This window comes from Saccostrea echinata, unplaced genomic scaffold (genome assembly GCF_033153115.1).
Source record: "Saccostrea echinata isolate AGI-Se365-2 ecotype Australia unplaced genomic scaffold, CSIRO_AGI_Sech_v1 ptg000054l, whole genome shotgun sequence".
NCBI lineage: Eukaryota > Metazoa > Mollusca > Bivalvia > Ostreida > Ostreidae > Saccostrea > Saccostrea echinata.
In genome coordinates, this window is record NW_026889803.1 from 14,313,678 (window position 1) to 14,330,229 (window position 16,552).

General features: G+C 33.1%; 1 protein-coding gene across 1 annotated transcript; it reads right to left on the reverse strand.

The window, feature by feature from the left end:
- Window positions 1-1,653: 1,653 nt before the first annotated feature.
- On the reverse strand, window positions 1,654-8,297 carry LOC133205576 (uncharacterized). The gene is made up of 5 exons (XM_061341416.1): window positions 7,820-8,297; window positions 4,686-4,856; window positions 3,820-4,080; window positions 3,270-3,529; window positions 1,654-2,489 (listed from the first exon to the last, which is right to left on the reverse strand). The coding sequence occupies exons 1-5, from the start codon at window positions 8,110-8,112 to the stop codon at window positions 1,828-1,830; spliced, it is 1,647 nt and encodes a 548-aa protein (XP_061197400.1). The 5' UTR covers window positions 8,113-8,297; the 3' UTR covers window positions 1,654-1,827.
- Between the last annotated feature and the right edge of the window lie 8,255 nt (window positions 8,298-16,552).

Here is a 16,552-nt window from a genome sequence, read left to right on the forward strand (position 1 = left end):
CAAAATTTGTTTATGACACAGGTGTTTTATGACCTTGATTGAGGGTCATGCCAGCAAGTTCAAGGTGACTGACAGAGTATAGAATTCTTGTCCAGACTAAAATTTTGAAATGAGAATCATTAGAAGCTCATACTTGGTACAAAAATAGTTTATGGCCTGAAGATGTAGCATAACCTTGACACAAGGTCAAATTCAAGGTCACTATCAGAAAAAGCACAAAATTATTGTCCAGGTGATAACTTCGTAATACAATGTAATTAAAATTAGATCCTAAGTTACGCTCCTGTATTTTGTTACATAGCGACATAACAAAATACAGGAGCGTAACGGATCTAATTTTAATTACATTGTTCGTAATAGAGAATCACTGGAAGCTTATTCTTGGAACAAAAATTGTTTATGACCTGAAGGTGTGTCATGACCTTGACCCAGAGTCTTTCTTGCAAGTTCAAGGTCACCAACAGAAAAGGTATTAAACTTGTCTAGTCTATAACTTTGTAACTGAGAATTATCACAAGCTCGTACTTGGTATAAAGATTGTTTATGACCTGAGAGTGTGTTAAAACCTTGACCAAAGCTCATTGTGGCAAATTCAAGTTCATTGGTATAAAAAGTGTAAAATTCATGACAGGTCTAGAGTTTTCTCATGGAGAAACATTGGATGTCTAATTTCACAAAAGATAACTTATGACCAGATGATGTGTCGTTTTTAAAACTAAATTAAAGACATTTTTGGCAAGTTCAGGGTAACATTTTCAAAATTTGAATGAGCCATTTAACGAAAAAGCAGCAAAGTTATCATTTTGTGAGCTCGCTTACAGTACCTCTAGTTTGTCATTGTAATGTCTACTCTTCATTCCCTACAACACATTCACACAACATATTTCCTTGGAAATGCTTTTAGAAAACCTGTCATTGATGTACGGTAAACAAATTATGAGAAGTTCAGATACTGATATGTAGCCCTACAATTTAAACCTGAGCTGAATTTAGCCTATTGTTTTCAAAGTGTATATTTTACATGTTATTGTAAATTTTTTAGCACAAATGTTTCTATTATCTATAAACAAGCACTAGTAGGACAAAGAAGATAAAAACATAAATGATTTTATTAAATTCTAGGGTATATCAAACTGTAGCTTATTGCAGATGATTGAAGCTTTCAGGTTTACTACTAAAGATCATGGTATTAATATGGAAATATTCTACTGAAAGGTATAGTTAAGGTATAAAAACGAAATGATTCTTCATACGTTTAAATATACTTCCTTAGTTGTTAACAGTTCTAAAATGTATGCATGTAATATAATCAAATTCAATGAAAGTGCGAGACTGGAAAACGGTATCGTAATTTTTTCCCGGAAAAGTTCTTGAGGCAATAACAGGATATTCAGACATGTACTCGGTCATCAGCAACTGATAGTTCCTGTTTTCTTGCTTTTTGTACCTTCGAAAATTTTTCACTCATATTGGGATGCACTAATCAGAAATTTCATTTGACTTTAAATCCCTTGATGAATAGATATACACTGCATCTTCTTTTACTAATTATCGCTCTACATTGGCAATTGCAGATTGCTAATTAATAAACGACAATATATCACTCATCAAGGGATTGATAATTAAAAGAACATTTCCACTGGTTTTATTAAAACTACATAAAATTTGTGCGAAAACGAAATGTTCAGCATTTTGTGCAATAAAATTCACTATATACCTACATATTGTTCTTCAAAATCTCTTATTAATTGCCTTCACCCTTTTATAGAGGTTTCAACTATTAAAATTCAATTTCAAAGAGCAAGGAATAGCGGAATCACATTATCATTATAGAATCAACAGAAACACCATGAGAGCAAAACTCCAATACAAGTGAAATTTGTGTGAAGTGAAACACAGTTTCGGCACAGCAATGTTAGTAGGTTGTTCTATTGATGCTAAAACTTTAACGAACACTGGCGGGTCTTTCGATTCAAAAGCAGATATTTCAATTGCAGAAATACTTCCATCACTGGCCTCAGTAAATTTCATTGATTTATAATTTATAAGTCCAGAAATCAGTCCTACCGACTTAACATAGAATACGTCTTTGGTCCTTTTTGCATAAAGGTCAAACTGACCAAATCCGTACTGGAGGGATAGTTGACCTTGATTCTCACTCACAGAGACATACCCATAGGGGGTGTTTTTGTATAGACCTACATACTCGCTCACATTTCTGGCGGGTGTTCTTTTGGTGTTTATTTGTGGTTTAGATGAAGACGTTTTAGTCTGAAAAGGTTCTGGAAATGAACACATTATAGTGGCATTGAGCCAGGGGTCCTCGCCCAGGTACATGTCTGAAACTAAATTGTGAATATTGGAACGATATAAATAGCCTGGATCATCTCCAGTCATTACGGAGAACACGCCTAATTGCATGTCGGGATATAATGTTAGTTTGGCTCTGTATCCAAATGTACTTCCAGTGTGAGAAAGAATTTTGTATCCTACAAAATCAAAGAAAAAAAATCAAATAATTTTAACGGAATAGAATTAAAAGACTTTCATAATTTAAGCAAAATGTAATGTCATTATTACTGTACTTCTAGTATTAATTTAACCAACCATCATAAGAATGAATATTCTTTTAGATTTATGAATGTTTAAAATACATGTAATGTCCATTAAGCAAATTAATTAATTCTTCAAAACCTTGATTTACATTTTGAATGTGACATGTGTAGTGTTTATGACAATGTTTAAAAACATTTGCTTTTTTTACTTTCTTACAAAAAAAAGGAAAGAAAGATGATATCTGGTTGGATTGTATTCACGAGTCTCCTGAATATTCGTATTGTTTTAATTTGATACACTATGGAATAGGGCCATGTAGTTCACTATCGCATCATCGCACCATCGATAGTCGATAGTGCGATGAAGTAATAATGCGAGGACGATGATGTGATGACGATGAAGCGATGGTGCGATAGCGGAATGGCGATGATGCGATGGCGCGACAATGTGATTACAATGATACAATGGCACGATGAAGCGATAGCGCTATAACGATGGTACGATGAAGCGATATTAACTATCGCTCCATCGTGCTATCGCATCATCGTCATTGCATTGTTGTGCCATCGCATCATTGTCATCGCACTATCGCATCATTGCTTCAACGTCATCGCACCATCGTTATCGCATTATCGCGCCATCGACCCTTTAGTCGATGCTCGATGGTACGATAGTGAACAAGATGGTCCCATCCGGACTCCATAAATACACACCTCTGTAGTAACCGTTTTTCCACCCCATGGCATAAGAGTCCTCACTTAGAGTTACCGGAATTGTTGGTCGCGTGAAGTATTTAGATATCGAGCTACTGGAAACCCTAAGTTGTGGAGAATGCATCATAGACAGTCGACTTTTCGATAATAATCGTTTACCGCTTCTAGATTCTCCGCTGCCTAGGTGAAACAACATCCATTTTGCCATGTCGTCGGACGTACTCAAAACACAACCCGACCCACATAAACCACCCCACCGTCTGCAATAAAATATGATATCTTTCAATCTACATTGTTCAGAATGCATGTTTAAAAAGAAGTACATATATATAATTTTCTCATGATGATAATTTCAAATACATATGTACTTGACATAGAATAAAAAAAGTTTTTAATTAAGTGAATTCCAAAAGTATAGTACAAATATAGACATACATGTATACTGTTAAGTGTTAAACTTCAAAGTTCAAGTATTTCCTTTTTTCTGTTCAAAATCAAAAGCACACCGTGGTAAAATTTGAGAGTTAGTCTGTTTTTATGCTTATCATACCTGGAAAATTCCCAAGGAACTTCCGTGAGCTCCCCATAATTATCCAGGTAACCTTTGGCTAGTTCCAGTTTTGTGGGGTCGGCAGTTGTGGCGAAATTAGATGATGTCATTTCTAGAGTATCAAAAATATGCTCCTTAATCAATTCCTCCCAGCTTTTTCCTCCAATCATCTCCGCTACTCGAGTTAGCAACCCATACATTAAATTGCTGTAGAAGAAGCTGTCTCTAAATCTACCTGTCCTATCCAAATGTTTCAATCTTCTGAAAAAAATTAAACGGCAGCTTTAGCACCATAATAAGCGCCGTATGGCGCCATATGAACATTCTACGTATGTGTAATCGTAATAATTAAAACGATTATTAAGATGGACGCAGGCAAATCAGAAAATTAAATGGTGCTATAAGGAGGTATAACACATTAGGAAATACCATATAATAGTTGGAAAGTATCTGATAAATATAGGACATATTTGATATGAAAAAACTACTTTGAATCTTGCGAATAATAGCATTTTTAGTGTAAATTTACTGAAGAAAAAGAATTCAAAATTCAAAAATTTAAAATCCATGCTGAAATCTTGGCCCATCTACATGAATACCTTATAAAACCAACGCTGTAAGTCACTGAGCTACCTTAAAATAATAAAAATTCGAAACAAAGAAGACAAGCGATCTAAATTAAACTTTACTTTTGGGACGTGCATTCGTCTGGGAAAAAATTGTGAAGATGTGTCATTCATTTCTAGCATTTATTTCAAACCCACTTACCACTTCTGTATACAATTACATGTAAACAAGTTATACTTATTCCTTTTAATGGACCCTATATTTTGATCTTCTACTTAACTTCAGGTCAAGAACCTTACTGGATTAAATTTTCACGGGTCAAATTGGTGTCCAGTCGAATGGCGTTATTGCCCGGAATGCCCATTCGATGTGACAGGAGATCCCGGATTGTAGAGTACCGTGAGAGTATCTCGTCTTTGAACAAAGAATCATCATCAAACAGGACTCTCAGTGGGGTATCAACTGTGTATCTGAAACAGTGTACAATAAAAAACTAAAAACCGGAGGTTTCTTTATAAGCTTAGTCATAAAAAAAATCAGTCACATACTGATACTAAAAGTACTGGATTCTCCTCCCGTTTTTTTTTTTGTTTGTTTGTTTTGTCTTTTTTTTTTTTTATTTGTGTTTTTTTAGCCCACATGAGCCGAAGACCCAAGTAAGCTCCTCTGCTTAACATTTGTCCGTCGTCCATCCATCTTTTGAATGATATTTTTCGCGTTTCCACGTCTTCTCTAGAACCAGAGGACCAATTTCAACCAAACTTGGCACAGGGATTCCTTGGTAAGGGGAGAATCATTAAATGGCAAAAAATAGGTCGGCATTACAAATCTGATGAAGAACCACTGGGCTGGGAAAGGCAAAACTTATCTGAAAGCTTTGTCACATTGAGTAAATTCAAGTTTCTTAAAATCCTGCCCCTGAGTCTTGGGTGGGATCAAATAAAAGGAGTCAAAGATACTCATAGTGTAAGAATGTATCAGAAAAACCTTTCTAAATATTCTGCTCAAGATCAAAAGGGTCGCAATTATCCAAGTTTATGTGAGAGCATCGTCATACAATATTAAGGTAGATTTGTTCAAATCATCCCCCCTCCCCCGAGCTAGGAAGGATACAACAATAGAAGGTCGAGGTTCTACAAAGGGCCAAATAAATAAAATTATTTTCTGTTTAGAATTGCCTCTCGCCTCATTGAAATGACCCCTCCTGGAAAAATTTAATTGACCAAAAATAAGATTTTTTTTATTCAATCAATTCTTGGCCTGTTACGACATGTGCCACCCAATCACTTAATAAGTGTAGGATCTAAGCAAAACTGGGTTCCTGGTTGATAAGAAGATACCCTTTTACAAAAAGAAAGAAAATAATGTGTTCATCCCTTATTGAGATTTTTATCATCAATTTTTAATTTAACTTTAATTTTGAAAAAAGAAAGTTCCCTCCCTCCTGGGTCTGAAACCTCCCAGGCGGCTTTTCCAAACAAACAATTTTTTAAGGATGGCCTAGGAATATATAAAAGCAAAACTCAAAAAACAATAGGGCATTAATGAATTAGATTGACACATGCATCCCCAAGTCGTGTAGATTTAAGTTTGTTCAAATTTTGGACTTGGAGTTCGGATTGGGCCATAATAGGAGTTTTATTTTTAGAATATATAAGGAAAAATCTTGAAAAAAAACTTTTTCTTAAGATAAGCAAGGCCACAATTAATCATATTGGCATGCAATCATTCTCAAGTAGTGCAGATAAAAGTTTGTTCAAATCATGTGCAGGGCTGTGATGGAGCCAGATGGTCAAAGTCTAGTAGTATAATACAGGATTTTTTTTTATAAAAGTTGTTTCAAGAATACAATCAATCAAAATCATATACGAACATCTACATAAATTCTAGTATATCAATTTTGTACGATTCGTGGCCCCTGGGGTAAATTGGGATATTGAAAGGGGTTTGACAGGGAAACATAAAGGGAAAATTTTAACGATCTTCTCTGTGGAAGAACACAGATCCATTGTTAGTCATATTAATATGCAAAATTCCCATGAAGGAAGTTTCAAAATTCAAAGCCCCCCCCCCCCCCCCCCCCCGTGCGCAAGGTTGGGGCCACAATAAGGGGATCGATCAAGTTTGACATAAGAATATATATATAGGACACGGTCTTTAAATTTTTTCAAGAACAGAAAGTATATTATTATATACTATATGTCGTATTTATAAATAAACATTACAATGGCGTGGATATTGGGGAAAAAATTAGTATATCGATAAACAAAGGGTACCAAGGAATTAAGAAGGTTCTTTAAACAGCTTAATCACAATGAAAGCAGGATGTTTCTTCTACCGGAAAAAGACAAGAAGTTCGGGAGAAAAATAAACAAAATAATGAAAAAAAGGAAGAAAGAAAAGATCGACACAAGCATATTATTAGTAATCTTTCAAGTGGGTTTTAAATCCAATATGATCCATAGACCAATAACAAGAGTGTTTTAATTTTACAAACATTCATACGATGTGCTTTGGTTTTGTTCGGAGATTCTAACGAGATTTGGGATGGCAGGGGTTGCGGACGGATAGAGTTCCTGCACGGTGAGATAAGAAAAGATAATGTAAACATTATGGTATAGGATTAAAAGAATCTAGAGGTAGCAATATAAAATATTTGTTTTACTGCATCTATCGATCGATTTTGCGATCGGCAGTTGTGGCAAAGTGATTAATGATTATAATGACATGTATATCTAATCCATTAAATTATTGAAAATTCATTAATTCATGCAAAGTGTACATACACTTTTGTTGAATCATAGACCAGTATTTCATTTTTGAAATTTCGAGATATTTTAGACATCTTAATGCATTAAAAAGCATTTATCTATTCCAACTCTCTAGTGAGGAAAAAGGGATAAGAATGTGTGGGTTCGTCTTCGTCCTCACTGGTGGAAATTCAGGAAAAAACGAATTAACCCCCCCCCCCCAATCAAAAAATAAATCAATAAAAAAATAAATATAAAATTTTTATTAAACTAAAAGTATTCAAAAAATGCATTTATTTTAATTATATCTATTTATTTATTTTTATTTATTTATCATTTTTTGTATTAATAAATAATTTTTTTACAAGTACATGTATTTAAAAAAGGTGTTTCTCATGTTTATGGGATTTATATTTGAGATTATCTCAAAATTTACTTTGTTTATCCTAAATTTTGGAACCACGATAACGAAAACAGTGTGAACTAGGTATGAAGATAAAAAGCGCGGCTATTTGTTAGTAAATGACTACTGTATTTAATGTAAGTTTAAATCCTTTATTTAAAAAAAGTGTTGAAAGAGTGCACAACAATTCATATAAATTTATATTTAATGAAATAGATGGTTCTAGTCATTGAACATTGATTAAGTTACTAAATAATTTGAAATGAAATTTATGTCTTACTTGCTATTTTCATCCAGTAATTTAACAATCAAAGTTGCAGCAAATGCCTTAGAAAGGGACGCCACACCAAAAATCGTAGATCCGCTCACGTTCATCTGGTGACCCGAAACTCTGGAGCCAAATCCTCGAGAATACTCGACTTTCCCGTCTTTGACTACAGAAATGGCGAGGGCTGGATTGTTCCTACATTTTAAAGATTCTTCGATGGTATTTGTTATTTCCTCTGAAATTCCATTTCTGCTTGCATATGTGCCTGACATTAGGACAACGATCACCAGGGACAACCTCATCATAGTGAATTGGAGCGACGGAGACTTTCGTACGTTATCTTAGTATCAGTTTCTCCTATCTGCTAATTGGTTCGCAGCTGACACGATTTAAGACTTCCCTGACATCTGATCCTCATCAAGAATTCGGGTGGAATGATCACTTCTGAGGGCAGATCATCACTCCTCAAATGTTTTTATTCGTTTTCGTTGTGTTAAGAATCTTATACCCAATCGTGAAATTCCATGAGAAAATTTCTACATGTGTCTGAAACACGAACAACGCAGAGTTAATTTGCTTTAAGGAATAATACATTAGCTAAAAGATTTAAAAAAAAAAATATAGATATAATGCCTTTGCATGTTGGTGTTTGAAAACTGAACACACTGATCAACATCTTTAACTGAATACATTAATTAATATCTTAAAGCTACATATAAATTACAAATTACCTACCTGATACACAGCCGTTTCAAACGAAACCGAGAGACTGACCTTTTCGTGTATGGTTAGTGACTTGGATTTGGTCAAATTACCACTTGTTCGGCCAGTGTAAACATATCTGTCTGTGTTATACATGGTCAATGACCGTCAAATTTGGATACGGCGGCACTAATACAACGCTATTTTCTAGATATGCAAGCATAGATCATGGAGATAAAAGAGTTACATGCAGATGTTGTTAGATATTTCTGCCAATACATCAGATTTTGATTATAAGAGGTGGTGTACATGCGTTAGCTCCTGGTCCCTCTTTTTTTATACAAATATATGATGACATGTGCTCTTTGACAGATTTTAATTCAGATGAAAATCCTCTGTAAGTCAGTCAGTAAAATGTGTTTATATATGTATCTCCCTTACGAAACAGAATCGCAGCAGTTTTAGAAAGATTCGCCCTTGTCGGGTATTGAATTGAGGATTTTTTCCCCGGAAATACTCAAACTTGAAATGCTGTGCAAACTCCTTCTGTCCTACTTTAAAAGCTTCATACTTCATACACAGAGTTCTCCATCATTTGAAATTTTACTGTGTTGCAGACTTTACGTGAACCACTAATATTCGCGGCATTTTCGCGTTCAAATTCGCAACTGAACCACTATTCATTATATTACAAAAGCATATGCACACTTTTTTTTACTCACTTATTCGTTACACAAATGTTATGGTCGTGCATATTGATTAAAAAAATTAATGGATATTGAAAACAATAAAAATGTATCCATATAATAATGTACATACAATGTACTACATGTATAAGACAAACCAACTCAGTGTAACCCCCCCCCCCCCCCCCCACACACACACACACACAAAACTTTAAAAAAAATAAGTACGATTTTAAAAAAAATACCGTGCTACAGCATGTTTGAGAAGGTGTGTAAATCAAATGTGGATTCTCAAAAACTTCAAAGAACTTTTAGAAAGAAGATGGGTGAACAAGGCGTGCAGAATGCCTATAGCTTAAGATATCAATAAAATCATATTCAATTTGTGAATTAAGTATTTAAAATAAAGTTCTCATTATTGAAATTTATGAAATTATGATCAACAAAACTTTTCTGAGAAAAAAGATCTCGGTAAAAATTATTCTTTTATTAAAAAAATAAAATGGTATTCCTGGGATTCGAACCCCTAACAATAAAAATCCGGAGTATCATATTGTTTTGGGACTAACACGCTAACCACTAAGCCACGCAGCTCCTGATGAATAGTGGCATTTAAATCATGTTTGTGATATGACCCTTGACTTAATGGACTTCAAGTATTTCTCGGAAAGATGCGAATGCTTTGTCATAAAAGTGTACTTTTAAGGTATAGTGGGTCTTTGCTCCATGTTTTTGTAAACAAAAAAATGTATATTTTTATGCAAACTTTTAGGATCAACTTTCAAAAAAATGGAGCGAAGACCCACTCATATCGAAAAAAATTGTTAAAGTGTGAGAAAATGATCCTTTTTGTCCCCTTAAGTGTGTGTATGCTATTTCGTAGGCAAATAATTTCAGTCTTCGTGAGATTTTTGTAAATTGTAGAGATTTAGCATAAAATATACTTTAATGGTAGATGAAATATCAAAGAAAATTTTTATATAATTGAGATTTTATTTTTCACTTCATGTTTGTCGCACTATAGGCACTTCGCCCGCCTTGTTCACCCATCTTCTTTAAATTTACATTTTTTTTTTTCAAAAGTCAGTAACATCAAAACGTATGACTTTTCTACACTTTATACAACCATTCATCGGGATAAATTAAAAACTAGGCTTTTTGATTAGACAAATTAATGTTCCTTCAATAAAAATTGAACTCGGATTTCTTTTTATCTTGTGATTGGTAATCAACAAAATTTCTTCGTTAAAAAGCACTCTGATTCCACACACAAGTACTCTGAAGTTGATATTAAAAGGAGGCTGGAATTCCTCATTGACAACATTTATGTAGTCTTCGTAGTAGTCACCGGCTGAGCTACATTTAATAACAAGGAAACATGTCATGTACTTTTAATTGATTACCAATCGAGTGCTAATTACTCATTATGAAAAGTGACAAAAACTTTTCCGACATAGGTTCTACCTTAAAAGGATGTTGGAGTTCCTCATTGACAGCATCCCTGTAGTCTTTGGAGACGGGTCTTCCAACAATCTGTTGGAATTCTGTGGGCAGAAGTTGTGCTCCTTTTTTATCCGATCTGTTTTTATACTGAAACGCAAAAGAAACGCAACATCCTATTTTAGAGGGGAAAATCATATAAAGGATATAATTTTGTATCTAAAAAGTACGGATATCTTCAACTTTGTAAGCATCGATAATTTAACGGTTGAATGATTTTCATGCCATAACCGGAAGTTAAGTTTGAGCCCGCTGAACTGAAATAAAAATTGCATGTTTAACAAAAAATTTGACAAAAATATGGGGTTTTAAGGGTTTGTATCTGTTTTTCATAAGTAGTGCAGTAATATTTCGCAAAATAAATTCTCTTTTCGTTTCCGAAAGAGATACCAAGGCTTCCTGAAAATGACTTAAGTACGCATTTCAAATGCTCTAGCTGGAAAATCTGAAAATAAAGGTGATGGAGAATTGCAGATGCAAAAATGCCCGACAACACGCCTCCACAGGATCATACGTATCATTAGCATGAATGATTAGTACGTGGACCGGAAGTCCAAGTGTTACTACACTGCGCTAGGTTAGAGAAAATTCGACTTCATCATCTGAAAAACGGACATTTAAAAATGGCAAAGAATATTTTTTTCGCTCAGATCCTGAGATTGATGAACTTACTGCATCGTGGAAATCAAGCTGCAATTGCTGTGCATGGCAGTCTTCCACGCTATAATTGAATGGTCGAGAAGGGGGGTGTTTTAACAGTCATGTGTTACTTTCTAAAGTTAAAAGGTAATCATTTAACATTGTTATCAAATCTTTGATGCTTTAAAATCGAGTTTAACTTAACTGTAATCAGTTTTGAAAATCATTAGTTAAAAGGTTCAAATATTTGTAGATTACTGCTAGTTGCGTTTCTTTTGCGTTTCAGTATATATTCCTGTGAAGCAGAATTTATTAAAAAACTTCTACATGAGAGGAAGAAAACACTTGCTGTGGCGTTCAACTCGACATTCAGGTATATATCGACGACGTTTTATCAATTAACAATAATTACTTCCAATTATATGTCGACTCGATATATCTGAACTCGAAATAAAAGATACCACAGAAACTGCCATATCTGTTTCCTTTTTGGATGTTTACTGACTATAGACGATAGGGGACAACTACCAACTAAACTGTATGACAAACGAGATGTGTTCAGCTTTTCCATCATTAAGTTCCTTATTTATGTAGCAATATGTCACAATCATCTGCATAAGGTATTAATTATTGTCTCCCAATTTATTCGATACTTAAAGGTGCATAGACACAGATTTGAAGCTTATATTTTCTCAAATTTTCTGTATAATATCACAACTTATATGTTGCTATAGCATTTCACACGAAAATAAAATTAAAAACTTATTTAATCTGGAAGTTATTGAAACTACGAATTTCGGGAGGTGTTTGATTAACACATCCTTGCACTTTCATAATTTTTAACATTATCCTTAATACTTAAGAGAAGCAGCAATTTTGTTGTGTATTAATGAACAATATTACATCTATAATCCAGAAAATTCATAGTAAAAATGTGCGAAAGCAAAACCCACTCACTTAAGTATTGTCAACCCGTGCTCAGTGTTGTGTAGTTGTGTACAGAGTTTAACAAATTGAATACACCTGTGAAACGTAAACTGTTTTTGTAAACAGGGCACGAGCTCTGTTGTTGTTAATGTTTTCGTTTCACCGGGTGTGTTCAATTGTTAAACACTGCACACACCACTGAGCACGGACTGACAATACTGGTGATATAGGATTTTGCTTTCTACATTTCTACTCTGAAATTTCTGCATTATAGTTTTAATATTTTTCATTAATAAACAACAAAATTGCTACTTTTCGAAAGTAATAAGGATAAAGTTAAAATTTGTGAAAGTGCAAGAATGTGTCTATCAAACGCGTCCAGAAATTCGAAGTTTCAATAACTTCCAGACAAAATAAGATTTTTATTAAATTTTTGTATGAAAGGCTATAGCAACATTTTAAGTCATGAAATTATACAGAAAATTTGAGTAAATATAAACTTCAAATCTGTGTCTAAGCACCTTTAAGAGCATCCTCTGAGTACGATCAATACTTAAACCGAGTCAGGCTACTGAAAAAAAGTTGATGTTACGGGGATTTCAACAATCTCGTTTAATGACAGCATTTTGTAAATTCTATGGTGTCATAATGACCTTGCTTGCAAATAAAATCTATCATTGGATCGTATTTTGACTGGGAAATTTCAAACCGATTGTTAGATCATTGTATTTTAAACTTAATTTTACTACGGATTATGCCGTCTACCTGATCAATACATCGGACTCACGGCCGGTGTGACCGGTCCACAGGGGATGCATAAACTCTCCTAGGGACTTTCTGACATGTCACAGATTTGTATTGTTGTAGATTTTATGAGATCGATCACTGTTCGTAATTTATACCTTTGTCATCTCTAAATAATTGAATCTAGGTTTAAATGACTCACACCTATCTGTAATTGAATTACAGAAATATTCATTTGAATTAAACCTATCTTTGAAGCAGTTGAAGAAAGTTATTAATAATTAATTTAAAGATAGGTAAAATTTATTTAAAGATATTTTCGATTAAAATATCCCTACTAAGGATTAAAAATAGGAACAAATCAATTATACATGTACTTAGGTTTAATTCAATTGTGCCTTTCTCCAAATGAATTAAAAATAAGTAAAACTGAATTAAACCTATTTAATTATAGATCAATTCATTTAGAGCACAGGCCTTTGGATCGCTTAGATTCAACTTACGAAAAATTTGGGGATATTTTTTTTACAACCCCACTTTATGTAAGTCGGATTAAAGCGATCTAAAGGCCTGTGATTTAGAGATAGGCACACTTGATTTGAAGATACATGTAAGTACATGTACAAATATCTGAACATATTAATTTGGCGTTCCAAACATATATTTACATATTTGTGCCTATCTTCAAATCAATTGTACCTATCTTCAAATAATTGAAACCATCTCCAGATGAATAGAAGATCAGTATACATGTTATTGTATTAAAGATAGGTGTCAATAATTATACCTACTAATAATTGAACCTAGATTCAAATGAATTACAACCATCTGTGATTGAATTACGCCTTTCTTTAATACAATTACAGATAAGTTCAATGAAATTATATTTCGATACCTATCTTGAATTGACTTGAAGATAGATAATTCCTTTAAAGATTACAATTCAACTAAAGATAGGTTCAATTAAAACGATTTGAAGATAGGTACAAGTCAATAATTCAATTGCATCTATCTTTAAATCAGTTATAACTATCTTTAATTCTTGGTATTTTTACATATCTTCAATTTGATTATAACTGTTTTCAATTCAATAGTACTTATCTCCAAATAAATCAAAAATAGGTATCATTAAATAAAACCATCTTCAATGGATTTGAAGATAGGTGACATTGATTTGAAGATAGCTTAGAATATTTGAAGATAGGTACAATTTTTTGAATACTAGCATCTGTTAATTTGGCGTTCCATATGGTACCGTATTAATCTTAAGGACGGCTCTATCAGAGAGGAAGGGAACTTACTTGCGAAAATGATGACCTTTGGAGATTTCCTCTCCACCTGTACATGAAAATAGTAGTGTGACAATCTCTAAGACTTGAAAAAAAAGAAACGAAAATAATATCAGATATCAGAATTTATATCTGATAGTATAGAAATTCATGTATTTTTTTAAAAATAAGTTACAGTCATGTATGTTAAATAAATATCAGACGGAAATGGAGGGGGGGGGGGAGAGAGAGAGATCGATCACACCATTCATACGTTACTAAGCTGTTATATGAATTAATTTTTTAAAATGATAGTATGAATTTTAATTTTGTGACCAGAATGAAACTTTCATTGAAATCATCAAAATACTACGTGTATAGGTACAATAAAGATCTTGTTACCACCATTCAACTCAGCGGCACACATACTTTCATAAAATAACTATCAATTTATTTTTTCAAGTAATTGAGAAATAACGATGGATGTTTGAACTTTTCCAAATCTCTATTTTAACTGAAAATTGCACAAACTTTGAATTCCTAAAATTAAAAGCACTTGGTCACTTGATCTATCTCAGTGTTCAAAAAATTTACCACAAACAGCTGATTTTTTACCCCAAAAAATGATGATTTTCGAAAATAATGATTGAAAACTTCTACGAACCCTAACGTCACGCGTAGCCAACTTATTATGCTTCAGCATGCTACAGGGAGCTCAAACATGTATATATTTCCATGTGAGTGACACAAGAAATATGTAATATTCTAAGGCTGGATGTTGACTTTAAATAAAAGATCTCGTACATAGTTTGGGTGTTATTCAAGCATGAATTTATGGCTGAAAATTATGTGACTTTTTTTCTAAGTACTACTCCTCCTCCAATTTATTTAGATAAGGCCATTTGTTGAAATCCATTTGCAATCCTGATATTGATCATTCAGAAATAAAAGTAACAATTTACTTTTGGCATGAAATCTTTATTTTTGACAAGTTCCAACAAACCGTTAAAAAGATTATTATCGCCAGTAGTAGCAATATTTAAGAACGTGGTTACGTCCACCAGCTCCCAAGGGATACCATCCTCTGACATGGTTCGTGTTTCTGGAGTATTCGTCATCAAATCTTACGTCCTCTCTGACGTACATACCCGAAACTCGCTGACAAGGTGCGTGGAATCTCAGTAGATAAAATGGTTTGCTGGTAGGCAGAGACATCTTGCTCCTGTATGAACCATCTTTCCTTAACAGTGAAAAGTAATACGATATAAGCTTTTGACATATATATATATATATATATATATATATATATATATATATATATATATATATATATATATATATATATATATATATATATATATATATATATATATATATGTTATCGTCGTTTAATAAATGATTTTAAGTTCAAGTACATTTATTTCAAAAAAAATGTTACATAAAGGTAATAAGAGTCCCATGGGCCACAGTGCTCAACTGCGCCCTGCTGTTTTTTTTCCAGATTTTTAAAAAGATTTTTTTTCGTTCTTAAATTCCATGACATTTTTTTACACTTATATTGTGGTCCCACCGGTTTGTTCCCGTTTTGCACACATTTGAAAATTGTTTGTAGGAAAAATGTGTGCAAAACGAGAATTTGTCCAGGTAAAATAATTACATAATTGCTATAGTCTATACTATATTTTCTTAATAGGGGTATATAAGAATATAAAACAAAAAGTAGTCGTACATATTTTAAATCATAAATTGGACTTGGAAATCATGAAATTTATCACAAGGTTAAACTATTATAAAGCATAAAACAATTAAATGATAATCTTCAGCTTGTTCCTGTAATTATTAGGGTTTCCTCAGCTTCCATTGACTTGAAGTGGGCAAGTTAGTTTTCCCATTATTCTAATTACGCATTAATTAAATATAATTTTTGTCTTTAATACAACTTTAAAGTAGTTTAACATAAATATTTTCATAAATTCTACCTCTTCTATTTTTCCCAATTCAAAATACAGGTAGATCCAGGTAAATCTAAGACAGAAAGCAGACTATAATTGTTATCAAAACACATTTCACATCTATTGTTTTATACCTAATTATCAAGTGTGTGCAAAACGGGAACACACCGTCCCACCCTAGCTCCAACGAGACATGCCTTGATCAAACTTGAATTTACACAACATGGGGATGCTCCAATATTAATTTGAATAATTTGACCTTGCTTTTCTACCAAAAAAAAAAAAAAAAAAAAAAAAAAAGAAAAAAAATAATAATAAAAAAAAAAA